The following is a 20,788-nucleotide window of genomic DNA, read 5'->3' on the forward strand; positions in this document are numbered from 1 at the left end:
TGTCAAAGCTGACCCTTGTACAGGACCCTCATTCTTCATGCATTTTTGTTCAGATCTGTGCCATATGATTACACTCTATTGTGTTACCAGGTTCAGGTTTCACAGTCACCCAGACCCCATCCAGAGTCAGTGTGACTGAGGGAGAGACTGTTCACCTCAAGTGCTGCTGGAATGTGCTCATTACACAAGTCAAAATTAACTGGTTTAAAGAAAACCAGAAAATTCTCTATCTGTTAAACCCAGAGACATTAGATGATAACTGTTTAATTTACACGATTGAAAAAACAGCTAAAAATGATTCAGGCACCTACGTCTGTGAGGTAATCCAAGAGAAACCTGTACTTCTTAAAGCAGAGGGAGATGGAACTGAACTCTCTGTCCACGAAAGAATTAAACTGACAACCACGGGTGAGCATCAGTCAGTACTCACTACTGAAATAATAGATTTATGCTTCCTAAAAGACAAGTCTTACATTTTTGTTTATTGTTTTGATGACAATACTATTAACTCTATAGGCCAAATTAAACCAACTGAAGTAGCAGGAGACACAACAAAATGGACCACAGTTCATAAGGGAGAAAGTGCTGGAAAGGAAATAACAAAAAGACAAGGTAAACATTACACGTGCACTTACTGTTTTCATTTATTGAATATATATGGACAGACAGACATATTGCTTGACTGATTGATTCAGGATAAAGGGAGCTGGAATTTAAAATTTACAAGTCTACTGAAACTCTTTGCATTTAAATTGGATTTCAAAACGTAACTGTCAGTGTGAAGTACAGTGATCAGTATAAAGAGAGATGAAACATTGTTTGCGTCTGTGTCGATAATTCTTAATTTGAGCCTTATTTAGGTTTGTATGCATCTTCACGACTTGACTTGAATCTCTGTAATAAGAACACAACTTCACTGTACCATCGGCAACATTGCAAATGACAGTTAGACACTGGTGGGGACTGTAGTTCACCACCATAACCTAGTTCACAGCAGACTCACTGCGTTTTTACTTCAGTTGCTCTCATTAAAGTTGTGTTCACATCTTTGCAGGTGCCTCATTCACAGTCACTCAGACTCCATCCACAGTCAGTGTTACTGAGGGAGAGACTGTTCATATAAAGTGCTGCTGGAACAAGATCATCACGGGTGTCAAAGTTAACTGGTTAAAAAACAACCAGAGAGTTCATATCGGTCAGTGTGAGACAAAAACACCAACTGGGATATGTCAGTGTTCTGCGGTGACATTGGTAAAAGTGGTGAGAAAAGATTCAGGACTCTACGTGTGTAAAGTGATCCAAGACAGACCCATCCTAGCTGAAAAAGGTGGAGCTGGAACACAAGTGACTGTCCATCAGAGGAAAATAATACTTGAACTCCCAGAAGGTAAAACATTGATATGAACGTCTAGTCCTTCATTAATAACCAGATTTCAAAGGTACAATCGTAAACCAAATACAGTGCATGCTCTTAAGTGTTGTCAGACTTTTGAGTATTTGATTCTGAAATAAAGTGCATCACAAAATCATTTCAAGCTACAGTTAATTATTAAAACTATTTTTCAGGCTTTATATAAATAAAAATTGTTTCGCCAAAAGAATGGTCAAAAGCACCAACATCTCCAGCAATAGGTTTAGGGAAACTGAGCACTCAAATTAGATCAGTGGATAATCTACATCCTGTTTATGCTGTCTCTTAACTCTTTGGAAAGGCCCTGCAGAGACCCTCAGTGGCCAGGAGGGGGCGATCATTTATGTGTTAAGGTGTCTCCCTTTCATCTTTTTACTACTGGCTTTCTGTTATCTCAACAGAGATCAAAATTCAGTGACTGAACCAGGTAAATACTTTCCTTACTGGGTAGGTCTAAATGTTTCAAACTAAAAGACCCATTAGCCGTTTAAAAAAAAATATCCAAAGATCCCAGACTATACATACATTATGTGTGTTTTATTTCAATAATAGATCTACACAGAATTTATTATTCAGCATCTTCAAATGTTAGATTATTACATGTGTGGGTTTCAATAGAGCACTGCGGGCTTCCTCTAACATGATCAAACAGGAATGATTTTACTGCATTTATCTGTTTACTTCTTTATTATGTATGTTTTCAGAACAGCCACATTTTGAAGATGTTAAAAATGTTGCTTTTTATTTATGTTACTGTTATGTTTTAAGTTACACAGAGTGCTCGCCAAGTTGAAGAAGAACAAGACCAACAAAAACCAAACAGGGGAACAGAGGGGGAGAGAACACAAAGAGAGGGTGTGGAAGAACACGTGGAGAACTGGGATGGAGAGACTGGGGAGAAGAGGGAGAGAGCTGAGAATAGACAGACATTAGAACTTAGGGTGAAGGTGGATGGAAAGGATGGACTGGACCAGAGGACAGAGGAAGAGGATGGTGAGGCAGATGAAGCAGTGAATGGACAGTATGATGATGTGGAGGACGGAGGAAAGGACGGAAAACGGAATGAGACCAGGGAGGTGGATGAAGAGGAGAGAGATCCCTCAGTCTTTCTGCTGTAGATGGTGACACGTCCAAGTTCAGTGACACAACAGGACAAGGACATGAATGAAACCCTGCTGCTTCCTGTGTGGCAAACCTCATCTCTTCACCAGAAAAAGGCCAGATTTAACCTGCAGAATAGAATCGAGCAAGTGGACAAACCCACACCACAGACTGACTGTCATCACAGAGTGGGACTGGAGTTAACATTGATGTCACCCCAACGATTCAAGTTTTAATTCACCCTTTATTGTTTTTTAATTGTGCCTGTACAGGGAGGTATTCCAGAAAGCAGGTTTAGTGAAAACTCTGAGTAAGTAGTAAACCTCATAATAGAGGAGCCCTAAGGCTTCATTCTCTGAGCAAAACAAAGCCATAGGGCTCTTCTATTAGGAAGTTTACTACTTGCTCTTTAGTTAACTAGCTCTGAGTTTTCACTAAGCCTGCTTTCTGGAACACTCCCCAAGTCTGTTTTTTGTCTGTTTATCTTAAGAGCTTTCTTTGCCCCATGTTCATCTGTTAATTTGTCAGTGACTCACGTTATGGATCAGTTTAACTCCTTGGCCCTGGCCTACACTGACTGACATATTGATAGGTAGCTGAAATTAGCATTAGCATCTCGTGACAGTGTAAAACATGCAGGTAGATTAGGGCTATAATAGTTCTGCTTAATTTCCTGTTATATTTCAATGTTAATGTTCTTTATGTTGGTACCCAGTGAAACAAATCAGTCCTGAGTTAGTCATTTGAGGTATAGATAGTATGTCAGGAACCGCCACCTGGTACATCAATAATGCAAAACTATATACAATATACAAACCCTGTATCTGCACCTTATTCGTAAATATTCTACACTTGTAATGATAATGACTGCCGGAAAATCTAATTCTGTGCATCACAAAGTGAACGACTTGTCGTGAAGGAGGCTTATTTGAATTCTTTGAATGTGCTATGAGTTACTTTCTGTATCTTCTGAACCTGTCAGTAAATTTCATTGAAACCTTGTTTTGGGCTCAGTGTTTCTACATTAACGATATTCATTATTCTTGATACATAAGACCAGCTCTGTCAGAGAAAACATGTCTGGGTTGTGTTCACACCTGCTGAAGTAACAACCACTTTAACCGCTCTCCCATCAAATGAAGTCTTGAGGACACGCAGTTTACGCGAGCGATCAGTATTTATTGGCCAATCGTTGATCTTCTTCAGACAGAGAAGACTTGGCTTATTAAAACCAATCATCAACTCTACCACTCATGTGGTTTTTACATTGCTACCTCATTTCAAATGTTGTTGCAGCTGGACTTCCTGTTTGAGTGTGAAAACGTTCTCTCTCTCTCTCTCTCTCTCTCTCTCTCCCTCTTTCTCTCTCACTTTAAGAGTCTAACTGGTTAGGGCCAAGTTGAATGTGAAGTGCTATAAAGGTAGGTAAGCTACACTACAATATACATTGCATAGATTTTATCACATTGTTTAACAACTGTGTTCTCTAAACTATCTCATTGCAGAATTAAACAATTTCCAAAGAACATGGTGTTTTTTCATTACTCCTTGAAAACCTCACGACAGACTGCGTTCTGGAACATTTATTTTGTTTAAAAGATTATCTGTTTTTTTTTTTTTTTGAATTTACAATAGCTGTTCTTACAGAGAACAGGCTAAATTATTTCTCATGCAACAACAAAATAATTACTATTATTTTATGAATATTTTATGAACTTGTGAATATGTTTTCATGTCCTCTCAAGGTGTGGTGAAGATAAAGGATCGCACAGTCGCCATCTTTCAGCAAAAACACGGATCTTCGCTTCATAAGATGCTGAGAATCTTTCTAGTATTCAGCCTTTTCCAGCTTGGTGAGTAGAAATTCAGAATACAGGCTTACATGTGTATGTGGCCAGGTTGGTGATGGCGAGTTCAAAAATAAAAACGAGATCTTTGCAACATAAATCCAATGTTACGTTGTGAAAGTAACTGATGTAACTATATTGGGGGTTTTTTTCTGTAAAACATTTGTTTTGTTTGCCCTGCAATTTGTTTGATCAGTTTTCATTTTTGCATCAGTTTTGAAGGTTCTTTAAGAAACCTTTCATATCACTTCCTGATCAGTTTGTCCTATTTTTATGTTTGTTTGTTTGTTTGTTTACTTATTTTTACCTTGGTGGAATATAAATTTATTTAATCCCAAACAAGATAAATAGTGAGAATTCACAAATAATTTATAAATTATTCACAAATAATTGACGGAAACAGACCCATCTGATAGTCTGTGACAAACGCAGATTAGGCGCGAATACAGAATCTTGTGCATGTGTTTTATGGGATTATAAATGCCTGAGTGTGACCAGATTATAAACTGTGTTGATTTAAGACCCTGCTTCAGTCAGACAGTTTGAGAAACAATTGCACCATTGGCAAACTGCTAAAAAATGACAGGGTGACACTGCGCGTCCCTGGTGACTGCAGCTCACTTTGGTTACTCTCATTATGCAACCTTGAGTTGACTTCTCAGACCCCTGTCCCTCGTTCTTTGCTCAGATCGATATTGTACGATCATAGCTTTCAGTGAGATATTCACAGTCAACTCATTGCGGCTCTCATTAGACACGTTCTCTTCATACAGGTGCCTCATTTACAGTCACCCAGACCCCATCCAGACTCACTGTCACTGAGGGAGAAAGTGTTCACATCAAGTGCTGCTGGAATGAATCCATTCAACATGTCAAAGTCAGCTGGTTAAAGGACAATTACAGAACTAATTATTCATTTACCACAAAAACATACAAGAATAACTGTGCATTGTTCACCATTGAAAATGCAGCAAAAAAAGATGCGGGCAGCTATGTCTGTAAAGTAATAAAAGAAATACCTGTGCTTACTGAAGTAAAGGGAAATGCAACTGAACTCATTGTTCATGAAAAAAACGAACTGACAACTACTGGTGAGTATTAGACGTTCATTATTTACTATTAGACAGTACTGAAGTAAGAGCCTACATCTCAAACAGAGAGGAAAACTTGTAAAGTAAACTTTACTTTGATAACCTCTCAGTTATTTATTAGATAAAGACCCCTCTCTCTGCTCTGTTTGATAGGCACTTCACAATTTGATTAAATACTTGATTTAGTAATGAGATGAAGTCTTATTGAGAATACTTGGTTTAATGGCTTTTTTATATAACACTGTATTACTCTCCGTTTGTCAAAAAAAGAAAAAAAATCATTGAAATCTTTTTGGGAGTTTTCATTATAACTTTGAAAGAAATATTGTAGACTGGCAATCTCACGGCTAAAACCCTGTAACATTACCATATTATTGCATGCATAAGTAGCACAGCTCCAGTTAATGATAACAGTTTCAACCTTCATAGACACATTTAATATAGAAATATCTTTGGTCGGATGACAATAGATGACTGAATGGATGCAGCGTTTGGTGAAACACCGTAAAAACGTCTACTCTCTGTTTGTCAAAAAAAGAAAAATAATTGAAATCTCTTTGGGAGTTTTCATTATAACTTTGAAAGAATTGGGATACAGTAAAGTACCTCAGGTCATGGATGCTTAGTGGTCAAACTGGCCGTGGGAATATTCTAGACTCGGGCAGCTATGTCTGTAGAGTGATAAACGAAATACCTGTACTTACTGAAGTAAAGGGAAATGCAGCTGAACTCATTGTTCATGAAAAAAATAAACCAACAACTAACGGTGAGTATTAGACAGTACTTACTATTAACATAAGAAATGTATGCATCCGAAAAGACATTTTTACATTTTTCTTTGTTGTTTGGACAACATCTAATTTCATCGGCCAATAAAACCAACTGAAGTGGCGGGAGAGAAAACAAGAGGAAAAAATGTCAGAAAGGAATTAACAGACAGACAAGGTAAAGGATTACATTTAGACATGTTGTTTTCCATATTTTGTTCATATTAATAGATACAAGTCGTACATAGTTCATATTTGCATTGTTGCCTATATCAGATGTTGTTTTTTTAGCCCATTAATATTTGTTTCCTGTATGTATCAAACTGCATATTCACAGCAACTCTCTTTCTGCCAATTTAAAGTTCATTTATGTACAGAAAAGGTTTTTAGATGAGGCAAAATTACTACTTAAGAATCCGATTTACACTGTCACACTTTAAACTGAAGCAAAAAAATCTGCTTGTATTACAAGAACTACTTTTCCCATCAACACTTGTTGAAAGTTCTCTGAAATTTGTTCTCACTCTCTCACTGGCTCCTCATGATCATGCAGACACAAGTGCAGAGACCATTGGTGACCATGGGGGGGCGCTCATTTACATACTAAGGTGTCTCCCTTTTATTTCATTACTGCTGGCTTTCTGTTATCTCAGCAGAGATGAAAAGCCTGTGAGTAAACCAGGTAAACACTCTCCTACAGTAGTCCAGTAGATTTCAGGTGTTTTGGTCAGTAAATAATATGGAAGTCATATGGCTTACATTTCACTTTATAAAAACTACGTAGATATATATTGATATCTTGATGTAGATTTAATTACTGCCCTAAATCATTCACCAGAAATCCTTTGAGTGATACACATTTAGCTCGGTTTTCAAAAAGTTACATTTTATAAACATGCCGATATGGCTTAAGTATGATTTTGATGTTTTGCTCTTTTCAAGCCACACAGAGACCCCGGAGGCCCGAAAACGAAGCAGGGGGCGAGGAGGGAACAGAGGAAGAGAGAGAGGAAATTAGCGTGAGAGAGGAAGAAAGGGGGAGAGAGGAAAACGGACAGTGTGAAGGAGAAGTGAAGATGGAGGTGGTAAGGGAGAACAGAGTTAGCGATGAGATAAACGATGAGGATGGTAAGGATGATGAAGAGGAAAATGAGACGTGTGTGTGAACGCTGTCAAGAGCGACACCTTTAAACTGAACATGACGTACAGCTTTCAGGGGGAGGTGCTTGACCTGTGTTTCCTGTTCAACTTCCTCTAGAGTAGGGCTGGCAATTTATCTTATCTTTCTCAGTATCTGTTAGATTGTGTTTGTGATTTCACATCTGTCTCTCTATCTCTCTCTCCCCCACTGTCTGACACATGAGCATACACACACACATACACACACACACACAAACACACACACACAAACGCCATGTTTCTTTTTTACAGTGTGTGTACAGTTGCTCTAACTGTTGTAATATGTTTATAATATTGCAATAAACTCCAATCATGTCATCATTGCAAATTTTTGTGTGAGGGCGCTTGCAGAAGATTGTGTGCTTGTGTCAAAGCGCTCTATCAGTGAAGAGAACAATGTTTCTGTGGTTATACGGCTGGGAAATTTGGCTAAAAGCAACATCTATTCCAGGAGTTGGTGTTCTGTTTTACTTCTCTTTAAGTTGTCCTCAACATATATGTCTGGGTCTGTAGGCGACAACTACGTCTAACAGAAAACTGTTACGAAATACACAAAGAGAAGTTACAATCATAGATAACTCAGTGTTTGAATCAAAAAGGAAGTAAGAGTAGGAGAACTGTTACCAGCCTTTTGTGTAAAACCATATTAAAATCTACTAATATGAACTTGTACAATACAAAAGAGGACATTCTGGGGCTATTTGAAACAAATATGCTGACTATAAGCACGGTCTTTTTGAAACTGTTAGGAGATGCATGTATTTTTTTATAAGTTATTTTTATGATTTTATCTTTCTGTGTGTACATGTGCGTGCATGTGTGTGTGTGTGTGTGTGCGCGTGTGTATGTGTGTGAGTGTGTGTGTGAGAGAGAGCATGAGAGAGAGAAAAAGAGAGACAGAAAGAGAAAGAGAACCAACTGCTTGTGGTTAGGTTTGAACCCAGGTTTGTGAAAGAGAAGATTCAAGTGAGAGCAGAAGCAGTGACTGTGGTTTTCTTGACTGTGTGTATATGCACGGACTAAACTGAGAGATGCATTCTGAAGTGTGAGTAGTCTGCAGCCATGAAACCTGTCTCTGCTCTGTTCTGTGGCACCTTGTTGGCCTGCTTCTCCTCTTGGGGTGAGTCGAAAAACAAACTCAACAGTGTCCATTGTAACTATCTCAGACGTTAACTCAGGTTTAATGCTCTCTGAGAAGTTTGACTGAATCTGACTCTGGTGTGAAAAACAGGCAAATCAAGTGTGAAATCAGTGTAGCTTTGTTTATCGCCCATGGGTGTATTCATGCTGAGGTTTTTTTTTTTATGTGAGTACAGTTGTGGACTATACATTAAAGAAATAAAATTTAAATAAAAAACAAGGGTCATGAGAAGGACTAAAACAGAATCATACCGTGTTGTTTGTCGGAGTAAATAACTGTATATGCTTGTAATGGGCTGCTGAAATGTACTAAAAAAGGGTCCGATACCTGTTTATTAATTGAAAGTATGCTCTCTGGCGTATATCTTTCATGACTTATGTTTTACTGTTACTATTTCCAGCACTGTATGTATTTAGTAGTATGACATGAAAAATAAACTTACTCCAACCTCATTAGGACAAAACTCGAAAAATGTTCCAATTGTTTGGTTTTTTTTTAAGCAAAAACAAACTTAGTCAAGTTCACAAGCCTCTTTAGGCCCTTCGGTTAACTGTCTGAGAACTTTAGGCCCTTGAGCAAAAAACCTTGTCTTAACATATTACACTGAAATTCAGAAGAGTACTGTCATTACTTTGTCTCTGTAATGGGAGGGTGCCACTAGGACATTTACAGTAGGGGTTATTGCCAATTCCTGATTGTAGCAAAATAGGAAATAGAAAACATTATTATGTATGTTATTACATATTATAGATAATTTATTATATCGTTACATTTTTTAAAAATTTCATCAATTAGTCTATTTTTGTTTATCTAAACACATGGTGTTTTCGCTATTTCACCATTCTCTTTGTAGGATGTAGACCACGAAGACTATGACATATCACTGATCATCTTAATAGCATATTTTCACACAAATTTATGTTGTGTGATATAGGCCTATTCTTTGGAGTAATTATATCATAGACTTATATTTCATTTGGTTTGACTTCTTACAGGTTTGAATAAGGCATTCACAGTCACCCAGACCCCATCCAGACTCACTGTCACTGAGGGACAGACTGTTCAAATCAAGTGCTGCTGGAATGAATCCATTCAACATGTCAAAGTTAACTGGTTAAAGAACAATAACAGAACTAATTATTCATCTACCACAAAAACATACGAGAATAACTGTGCATTGTTCACCATTGAAAATGCAGCAAAAAAAGATGCGGGCAGCTATGTCTGTAAAGTAATAAAAGAAATACCTGTGCTTACTGAAGTAAAGGGAAATGCAACTGAACTCATTGTTCATGAGAAAAATGAACTGACAACTACTGGTGAGTATTAGACGTTCATTATTTACTATTAGACAGTACTGAAGTAAAAGCCTACATCTCAAACAGAGAGGAAAACTTGTAAAGTAAACTTTATTTTGATAACCTCTCAGTTATTCATTAGATACAGACCCCTCTCTCTGCTCTGTTTAATAGGTACTTCACAATTTGATTAAATACTTGATTTAGTAATGAGATGAAGTCTTATTGAGAATACTTGGTTTAATGGCTTTTTTATATAACACTGTATTACTCTCCGTTTGTCAAAAAAAGAAAAAAAATCATTGAAATCTCTTTGGGAGTTTTCATTATAACTTTGAAAGAAATGTGATACAATAAAATACCTCAGGTCATGGATGTTTAGTGGTCAAATTGGCCGTGGGAATATTCTAGACAGGCTATCTCACGGCTAAAACCCTGTAACATTACCATATCATTGCATGCATAAGTAGCACAGCTCCAGTTAATGTTTCAACCTTCATAGACACATTTAATATAGAAATATCTTTGGTTGGATGACAGTATATGACTGAATGGATACAGCGTTTGGTGAAACACCCTAAAAACATGTTCAGCATAATCAGATACTTATTTACACCACTTAGGAGTTGGCAAAAGCGAACATTGGATATGTTGCCTGGCAACACCCTGTAGCTATGGCAATATATGAAATATACCAATGTTTCTTGGACATTATTGATTTATTGACTGCTACTGGATATTTAATTTGCTATGGCTAATTCGGCCCTACTGAGTAAACAAAAATATAAATGTAAATGAGATGTTTTTCCATGATACATGATCAAAAAATGAAGCCATGAACTAATTGAGCTACTTGATTCTGTGATTTTCTAGCTTCAGCCTCTAAAAGCAGTTCGACTGGATTTCCATCCAAAAACAGTTCTGAGTCACCAGATTGGATCCTGCCGGTGGCTCTAGCTGCAGCTACGGGTGTGGTGGCCATTTGTGTCTCTGTAAGCCTGTGGAACATGAAGAAAACATGTCAAAAGACAGGTAACGTACACTCTGTTCAACTGAGTTCCCATCCTTACCAACAGTTACTCCATCTAAAAATATATGTATATATTAAAAAAACGTGTGAAAACCTCAAAGAAGATGGCCTTCTACACCTACGTGCTACACACCGCCAGTGCCTTGCAAGCAAGCAAAAAAATTTTTAACAGATATTTCTGGCAAATTTCTGGTGTGTCTGAGTATATGGAATACGCTGAAGGACATGTTAGCTCGCAGGTCTACCTACAACTGAAATGGCCTAAGCTGTATGTATCAGAAATCAATACCTCATCATTTAAAAATATATATATATACAGATATATATACAGATGATAGCAGTTTTTCCAGACACCATTTGGAAAAGAGTTGCCTTTTAGCTTAATGTGTAAGTGTTGGGCTGAAATTATTAATGTCTCTAAAATATGTTAATTGTCTACATTTTAATAATTTCAGAGATATTTATAGCCCAGTGTGATCTTCCAATGAGGAGAAGATCTCTTTAAATTAGTATGGCTAGGTAAGATTGTTGTGTTTTTATATGGCGCTTCTGTCATGTTTGAGAAAGCAACTTTGATTAAGATGTACAAACTTTAAAACAGAGTGTAACTGAGCTGCCTCACTGGCTAAGCAAGGCAGATACTAGCTGCAGCTGCTTTATTTTCAAATCTATGGAACATATGAAGTGCCTCAGTAGAGATTCACAGGAATCAGCCAAATGAGGTTCGTCTCAAGTTTTTATGTGCTCAAAACATAATACTTAGTACTTACACAAAACATAGTACTTTTTACTTCACGCCATTAAGAGGAAAATACCTCAGCAGTACCCTTTATAGGATTTTAGGAGACCATTTGTGTAACACAAGGTGAATTAGTAATATCTGGTATGGATCATGTTTACAGGCAAAACTGGCCACTGTCAAACAATATTTTGGTAATGATATACGCTTAGGTTTACTGTCTGGTTGATGATCTACTTTTGGTCAAGTTTCAGCTTCTCAGCAGAGGAAACCAAGCTTTTGGAAGTGTCCCAATTCTGTTGACCTTATTAGACTGGTCGTCTGCAAAACAAGATGCAAAGAAAACAGACACTAAACCTCCATCACCATTTTTAAGCAGATGTATGGGATAATTTTCCACAGAAGTGTTTTACCAACACTGAACCTACCGCTAATGTATGTCACCAAAAATTTGGTGCCATCTTACTGTAATACTGATTTCTGATATTCTATGCAGTTTTACCAAATTCCAAGATGTTAATTTTGTTAATTGAACTCAGTTGAAACTTCTTTTTGACATACTGCCCAAAGCTAAGTTCCCTTGGTGCTCAATGAAGAGACATTGTGTCTCGAACATGTAACCAAAATAAATCTCCAGTTGTGGTCTCTGGATTCTTCTTTGATGATCAAACCATCACCAACCATGGGAACAAGATGCTTTTGTATTCTATGTAGGGCAGGTTTATCATTGGTCCAGAACTTTTAACAGTGCTCATAACAAACATTGCTGTGCGTTCGCTAGTATTTTATTCGTTAAATTTAAGATGGGCATAAAAGTTCATTAATTGGCACAATATATGTGTTAATGTGTTGAGTATTTTCAGCAGATTCTAGCTAAACTATTATGAGGGTTGTGAAAAATTGTGCCTATTTGGCGGTACAAATATTTTTAAATATAAGAACAAAATGTTGATATTTTGTTTTAGCGTACAAATTATCCTTATTCCATTTTTATAATAAAATATGGATTCAGTACTTGAACTAATTCTTTGATCCAACCCTATTGCTTTCTCAACTCATTTTAAGGGCTTACAGTATGCTTACAGTATGCTGCTAGCAGTGCAATGGAAACATGTATGGTTTTTGTTTGGTTAGTCTTTGCTTTTCAGATATTTACTGATTTTCCACGTCCATTTTTCAAACCAAGAGGTTTATTCATTCTTAATCTGATGTTCTGGTGATGGAACTGGATGACGGTATGTTTCCATGCCTGATGGAACTATTGATCTGAAATGTGTTTTTTGGGTCACAGAGAGGGTGGTGATCCATGAGGCCCCACACAATGAGGATGAGGAGCTGGAGCACGCAGAGGAATCAGAACACAGCGCAGACTCCTCAAGAGGATCCGCCCACTGGGTAAGCCAAACACACCTGTCACTCACTGTCAGGCCACACCTGCTGTCCTTAGCCAATCAAAACAAAGCCCCAGTCAAAATGGAATAATCTCATCCATCTCGTTTTTTACCAATATGTAGCGATTTAGTGCTCTGTTGTATCAGACGTAATGCATGATTATGTTTTAATCTTTCTTTCTTTCTTTCTTTCTTACTCAGTGTGAGGTCCCTGTATATTGGTCTTACTTTGATGTAAGTGAAAGAAATGACTGTGAAAATGCTGGATGAGGAACTGAACGACTTGGCACTCAGTGTAACTCTCTCTGTCAGACCCCCCACCCCCCACACCTTCTGACTAAAGTGTACTGTCTTTATGATGTGTTCCATGAGTTTGTACTGTCAACCAATATGAGATTTTTGTTATATATATATTCATAATATGTATGCCTCCTTTAATTGCCTCTAAAGGAGTTCAGGTATGCAAAAATATGTAAATATGTAACCAAATATTGATTACTATCATGTTTCAAAACTGTGTGTGTGTGTGTGTGTGTTAGTATGTAAAGGAGGTGATCTGCTGTTGATCTGTCCTCGAAGAAGATATGTCTTCCAAATATATCGATACCAATATTAATGTGAATCATTGACGAGAACTGTTTATGGAACGGTTTGTGTCATATATATTGAAATTTGACCAGGTTTTCTCATTTTCAAACTATTCAAGACAGCAAACTGTTGGTGTCGCTGTTGACCGGGTGGCACAGTGGTAAATTAGAATGCAAACCATCGTTCTCGGAGGGTCAGGATAGTGGTGAATCCTGGGAAACAACATAGACCTCGGGTCACGCCAAATTCCCGTGAAGATGCTTGTAGACTAGCAGAAGAAAAGAAGCAGAAGCAGAATTCACCTGTATCCAAAAACCTCTGACTCTCCTGATTTGGCACAGGGGTCACTAGTGCAAGGATTTGGCCATTCCAAATTAGAAGAGAGGTGGTAAAAATGCCAAAAAAGGACTTATTACTGAATGTCTGTTAGAAAGTCATGTTTGCTGAGCTTTGTACAGAGAGTTTTGTATACTCAAAAAAGGTAAACAGCTGGTTTTAAATCAATACAATCTTTTTTTATTATTATTATTAAATCATACGTAAATATATGGATTTAAATATGGAGTAAAACTGTTCATGCACATCTGTGCATACGTGTGTGTGTGTGTGTGTGTGTGTGAGACAGAGAGAGAGAGAGAGAGAGAGACTTTTAGAATGCCCTTAATACATCAGCATTTTGGATTTTGATCATATTAATGAATGTGGGTTTGAGTGATAGAAACAGAGGAAGAGAGAGAGAGAGAGAGAGAGAGAGAGAGAGAGAGAGAGAGAGAGAGAGAATTCATGATATTCAAAAAAGCAGAGATGGTGAGAACATGATTCTTAGAACAAACACTGACTTAAGTGACCTACTTTGTTCTTTGAGCTGCAAAGAAGAGAGAGAGAGAGAGAGAGAGAGAGAGAGAGAGAGAGAGAGAGAGAGAGAAAGAAGCTACATTGTGGTGGAAACTGTGGTTGGAGGCCCTACAATAGCAGGTAGGTCTTCAGTAGAGGTCAGTCGCAGGAAATGGAAATTTCTGCATTGCCCTTGAGGCAATGGTCTGGTAACAATTTAACTCTGCTGCTTAGACCACTGGCCAACAAAAAGACTCCAACACATATGAAGCACCTTATTGTAATTAAGACCAACCTGCATTAACTCTGTTACGAGAGAAATGTTTCATGAAATAATGGATCAGAGATCAGGAATAACCAATAATTAAGACTGACTTCTCAGATGCAGTTGTAGGTTTTACAAGAGACAAAATGGGCTGGTCTAAGCTATCACAAAAACAGCATTAAAAAAGACCATACAAAAGTTTGTGCAATATTTGCTTTCTGAGTCAGAGCTAAAACATCACTGAATCCGTCCAATAGCACGCGAACAATAGGCCTACAGGCTGTCGCCATAACAACAGAAGGTCACCAACTGTAACTTTTGTTTTGCTGACCTTTTCTTTTCTTTTTTTTGGCTCTTTGTCAGCAAAATCAGGTTTGATTGCTTTATGGACTTTCTTTAGACTTGCTCTCACGAAGGCAGCCAGCAAAGGTTTGTAAGGCTTGCTTGCAAGTTTGAGAGGTTTAACGCTGAGTATTAGTGGTCAGGCATTAAAACAGCTGTGATTGGGATGGTATCAGTACTGAGCTGTCACTGTGGTAAGGATGTCAAAGTTGCACATTAATAACAATTAATATTGCTGGTTGCGATAGAGTATTAGCGGAGGAGTTTATTAACAATATTCGTAATAAAGCAAGGAGTAATAGTATTAGAGATGGCCAACATCTGTTTAAGTGTGCTATGAAGCCTCATGGCTTGCTTGACATTGGCCCCATGTTTTCTCCATATACCAGATGACATTCTTCTGCTTCACATATTCTGTTCCATATCATAACCTTTTGCCACTGATGACCTCAGAGCGAGGGCCTTACATATCCACATACTGATGTTTGAGAGAGAGAGAGAGAGAGAGAGGAGAGCAAGAGAGAGAGGGTAGCGAGAGAGAGAGAGAGAGAGAGAGAGAGAGAGAGGAGAGAGACGGGGAGAAGGACAGAATGTTCTCACAGAAAAAACTATAGACGCAAGTGTTAGTCACTGAGTATGTTAAGTCTGACTCACCGTCTGACGACAGACGCATGAAAATCTTGTTTACCAATGCATCCACTGTAAAGATTTGTCAATGAGATGAAATGTCAAAATGAAGGACCAAAAGTGAAGGACCAAAAGTGATCAAAAGTGTTTGTAAGGTTAAAAGTTATTTTGGATGAAACCTCACACTGTCTCTGACTGGTGCATGCCTTTATAACAATTCAATGAATTGTCGAATCACATAAATAAAAATGATTGACATTTCCTGAGATAACTGTCAAACGCACAGCTCAGTCTGATGAAATAGTCTGAGCCAGGGGAGTGTGGGGCTCACAGTAGGGTGTGGGTTTATTTTCAACTGTCAGGTTTAGACAGAACAGCAATTCAGTTAATGAACTGTGAGAACTTCTCAGAAAATGATCGTTCGCTGTCAAAATGAGCCAAGAATGATTGAATTGAAATGACATTGACCTCAGATCTGATGAGTAGCTACCGTTGACTGAGAAAGGAAGGTAGTAGTGGATTAAAATCTCTTGGATTTTTTAATCTACTAAGAGACACCCAAAAGCAAATATTGCTAATGCATTGCACTCCAATTCCCTGTTTGAAACAGTCAACTGTTTGCTTACCCTGTCTGCAAATTGTAATAGTTATCAATTACTCTCCTTTGGGCGTGCACACATGTGTATATATAAAGAGTTGTTTCGCCAGTTTTTCAGTCTGTTCTCTTTGCGTGAACGTCGACTGGTTCAGAAGTTGTTTTCTCGTTGTTCGAGCATTTCTCCAACACTAGAGAAAGCCCGCCGTCATGTCACAGTTAGAGACAGCCATGGCTATGCTGATGCAGACCTTTGACAAATATGCCGCGGTCGAAGGTAGCAAAGGTTCACTGAGCAAAGCCGAGCTGAAGACCATGATAGAGAAAGAACTGCCTAGTTTTTTGAAGGTAAATTTATCAAAATATTTGATCTCTCTTATTGTTTCTCTATGTTTTTTTCTCTTTCTTGTGAGTAATGAATAGTTGAACTTATTTTGAATTGAAAATGACTTTGTGTGAAACTTTCTCTTGACTTTGATGGTGATAAGTTTTCTGGAGTGTTTTCTCTCCTGATAGCTGTATGGGGGGGCTGGGCCACTGACTTTTCATCAGACCTGGTTACACGGTGTCACTGGCACTATTTAACCGTCAGTTGTCATTGTTGTTTGTACGTCTGCAATGTGGGAAATGTGACCTTTGACTCATCTTCTTGTCCGCCCTCTTCTTTCTGCCCACACTCTTTTTTCTTGTACCATTCTACCTTCCTGTTCTTTCCCTTCCTCTTCAAATTCTCACCATTCTTCTCTTCTCCTCTTGTCTCTTCTCTTCCTTTCTCTTCTCTTGTCATGTCTTCCTTGCCCCTCCTGTTGGGTTGTTCTCTCTTGTTCTTCTCATCTTCACCTTTCACCTCCCCCCCCTCCTCCCCCTGCCCACAGGGTGCGAAGAACCAGGAGGAGGTGGATAAGCTCATGAAAGCTTTGGATCAGAACGGGGACGCTGAAGTAGACTTCAGTGAATTTGTGATTATGGTGGCAGCGATGACCTGTGCTTGCCACGACCGCATGGCGCAAAAACAAGCCTGACCCGTCAAGAGCGTCACCTGATTCATCATCTGTGGCGTTTGTGGCCAGTGTGAAACCCCCTGTTCTCATGTTTGTATTGCTGTAATATACTCTTACTGAATAAAGAGAATATGGATAAGAATGACGATTCATTTCGTTTGAAGAATGATGATTCAGTTCGTCTGACTGACTGAGGTACTGAAAGGATAAACTGAAATCCCTAAGAACACCGAACAATTCTGAATGACTTTTTTTTTTCCTTTGCCTTGCAGTGATCCAGAGTTAAGCTAAATAAACAAGGCAGATTGAGTATGAGTTAGCAGTGCTGGGACAGACAGATTATGGGTGTGGAGTGAAACAAACAAGAGACAGTCCCAGTTATCTTGCTCTCAACGTGATGGTATTTCAAATAGAGGACGAATTAGAGCATAAAAACATATGAATAAATTAAACCTCTGAATTGCAAGGAGCTGTATGACAAAGAAAGAGTTATTTGGAAACCAGTCAAACAACACTGAGAGTGATGTCAAAAGAAATTCAAAGTAAAAAAAAACAGGCTGGGAGTTCACATTTCCTGTGAGTTCACACCTTGCTGCTGACACAAAGACTAAGAGCCATTTGTGTCTCATTTTAGCATCTCTTCTAGAAGATACAAAGCAAAATTACATAACCTTTACCTGAAGATTGTTAAAGTGTATTAATGTTGCTTGGCAACAAAATCAGTTTCATTATTATATGCATGACCTGTAGAGGTGTGTCTGTCATTGAATAGAACGTAGTTTCACATCACAGTTTTTCACATTTCTTCATTGAGCACTTCTGAAAATGTGCGTGAATATGGGAAAGCAGTTGAGAGATAAACATGACGTAGTAACATAAACACACTGACGTTTTGCATGGTCAGGACATACGCATGAGGAAAGAAAGAAAAAAAAAACACTTGTGAAAAATTGATGATAGCCACAAAATCGAGCTCAGACCAAACAAGTGAGAGGTTCTGTATGTGCCATTTATTTTCACACAAGATTACATGTCTATTTTTAGATGTATCATAATCTCACTGTATTCAAATGCCCACACGTTTCCCTTTATTGCCGTGTTCTTAGCAGTGTGGTTCCACCCACTTTACCACAGTTTAAAGAGAATTTTTTTTTTCACCAAGTCTTTCAGCATCCGTTTTTAAGGAGGAGGAAACAACTATCAAGTACAAAAATTCTAGGGGGGCACAATTAGAGTTCTGGGGGGGCACTGGTAAAAACTATCAGCTCACTGCCATAAGATTCACACTGCTCTACTTTAGCCATATTAAAGAGGATGCTATGCTATCACATGTCATGAATAGCTAGTGAGCCAGAAGGCTAAACAACCGGATTGACGGGTACTGGCCAAGTATCTTGCAAAGCAAACTATTCCTATATTTCTCAGATGAAATTAAGTGTGTATAACTAATTGCATTTCATTTTTACACGTTTGAACAAGGGATTGTTGCTCTAATAATCACTTCAGCAACACAGCGTTAAGCTGTAGCCTACATCTCCTTCAGCACTGAAGCATAACAGAGTATTGTGTGCGTGTTTACCTGCTTTCATCGTGCAACTTTTAGAAGAAACCAATACCACAGCGGAATTGTATGTGTGACTTTTTGAGGTATGATGTATGACATAATTAGAAGAGTACGCTTGACACATAATATAAAATGATCATACCTACAAATTATAAAAAAGAAAAATAATAGTAATAAAAAATAAAAACATAAAAAAATCCAGATATAAAAAAACCGCCCCCACAAGCTCAAATGGGAATGACGCTTCTGATTGCTAATCAGTTTCACATCACTTCTGGGTGAATTAGTTTCGGGCGTGAGCCGTTAACAGCGCTGTAGATGCCAATTATTTCTTTAACGGCGTAGGGAGCTTCGTCAATTTCGAGCGACATCTCGGCTCATTTTTTAAAAACTCAGTTCGGCACCTGACTGTGGGCTGAGTCCTAGCCCTGGTTGGCCTGTATATCTGTTAGTTGCAGATGTCAGCTTGGAATTCCCCATTGCACCAGTTTTCGCAACATCCTGTCCTGTATTACAAGGTTAAACCGATTTTATATGAGCTTTTGTCATTGTGACTGCCTTGTTGGAATATAATCCCTCCAACGCTTTAACGTATCCCGGTTTTACAAAGTTGAGCAAACTATACAGGTGAGCAGTACACAAAATTCTCTCTGCCCTTAAATGGGACTATTTTATTCATATAAACCTCGCTTTCAGATTTCAGGGGTGAGATTATGTCAGTTTAAATAAGCAACTCCATCTGTGGAAATAACTGTTCATATTTACATTTATTCATTTGGCATTTTATCCAAAGCGACTTCCAAATCAGGCAGAATACAAATCAAGCATATGGCCATTAAGGAGTTGTCTGTCGTTTAAGTGCAAGACCAGACACAAATGAAAGAATGTTGAGAGGAAGTAAGAGAGTGGACTTCAAGTTGATCAAAAGCTAAGACTCATCCAAAGGTGAGTCTTTAGGCGCCTCTTGAAAATTATGAGGGAGTCACCAGACTGGACGGAACTGGGCAATTCATTCCGCCATCGAGGAACCACGCATGCAAAGAGTCCAGTTTGTGTGGACTTTCTGACATATTCACCATTCATCTTTAGTCCTGTCAGAGAAATCATGTCAGCCTCAATTTAAGAGACCTGTGTATGTCATGCTGGGGCTGCTCTGAGGCATCTCAAAAACAAAAACGAAAAAAAAGTGTGCTTACAGGAGAGGCCTACATACAAACCTCCTTTTCTGCTGAAGCGTTGCTCTTAACACTTCTGGCTGATGCGACTTTGCCCTTTGAACTAATATAGTGTTGTGGTCCTCTAGTGGTGATTTACCCTCATCACACTACAAAAAACAACATTTGCTCAATATAGGTATCTGATGTCGTGACTGCCCCCTCCTGACCAGATGGAGTGTTCATGCGTATTCATTTCAGATCCATCCTACCCCAGTTGCAATACAACTGAAAATAATTAAATGTTAATCTAATGTTATTTGACTAACTCATATACAAAGCAAGGTCAAGACGTGTAACAAAATCATCAATATTTAAATTCAGTTGTGAGATAAACAAAACAAACAAACAAACAAATTCATGAATTAAATGATTAATTTTAAAAACTTGGGCTAATGTTTGATTACAGTAATCCAGAAAACAATGTCCTTTGCAAAATATATGCTCTTTGGATCAGGGAAAAAAAGTAAGATATGATTGAAACAGAAATGGATGCACTGGTTCCAGGCTGATTACTTTTTCATAGTAATTAATGCTTGAAAGACTGTATAAAAGCCAAACAGTCTGATTTTCGTCCTCCGCTCTCCCCTTATGCTGAGTATGTAATCGGATTTCACGACCGTTAAGTACTCTCCTTTTCCCCTCTGTCCTGCTCTCTCTTTCCTACTCTCGCCTTTTGCCTCTCTCTCTCTCTCTCTCTCTCTCTCTCCCTCTCTCTCTCTCCCTCTCTCTCTCTCTCTCTCTCCCTCTCTCTCTTTCTCTC

The 20,788-nt window shown here is 38.3% G+C and overlaps 1 protein-coding gene across 1 annotated transcript; it reads left to right on the forward strand.

Annotated features, from left to right (window-relative positions):
• Window positions 1–16,456: 16,456 nt before the first annotated feature.
• On the forward strand, window positions 16,457–17,268 carry LOC115816173 (protein S100-P-like). Its single transcript, XM_030779142.1, has 2 exons — window positions 16,457–16,594; window positions 17,122–17,268. The coding sequence occupies exons 1-2, from the start codon at window positions 16,457–16,459 to the stop codon at window positions 17,266–17,268; spliced, it is 285 nt and encodes a 94-aa protein (XP_030635002.1).
• The last annotated feature ends 3,520 nt before the right edge of the window (window positions 17,269–20,788 follow it).

This window comes from Chanos chanos, chromosome 7 (assembly GCF_902362185.1).
Source record: "Chanos chanos chromosome 7, fChaCha1.1, whole genome shotgun sequence".
Classification (NCBI taxonomy): domain Eukaryota; kingdom Metazoa; phylum Chordata; class Actinopteri; order Gonorynchiformes; family Chanidae; genus Chanos; species Chanos chanos.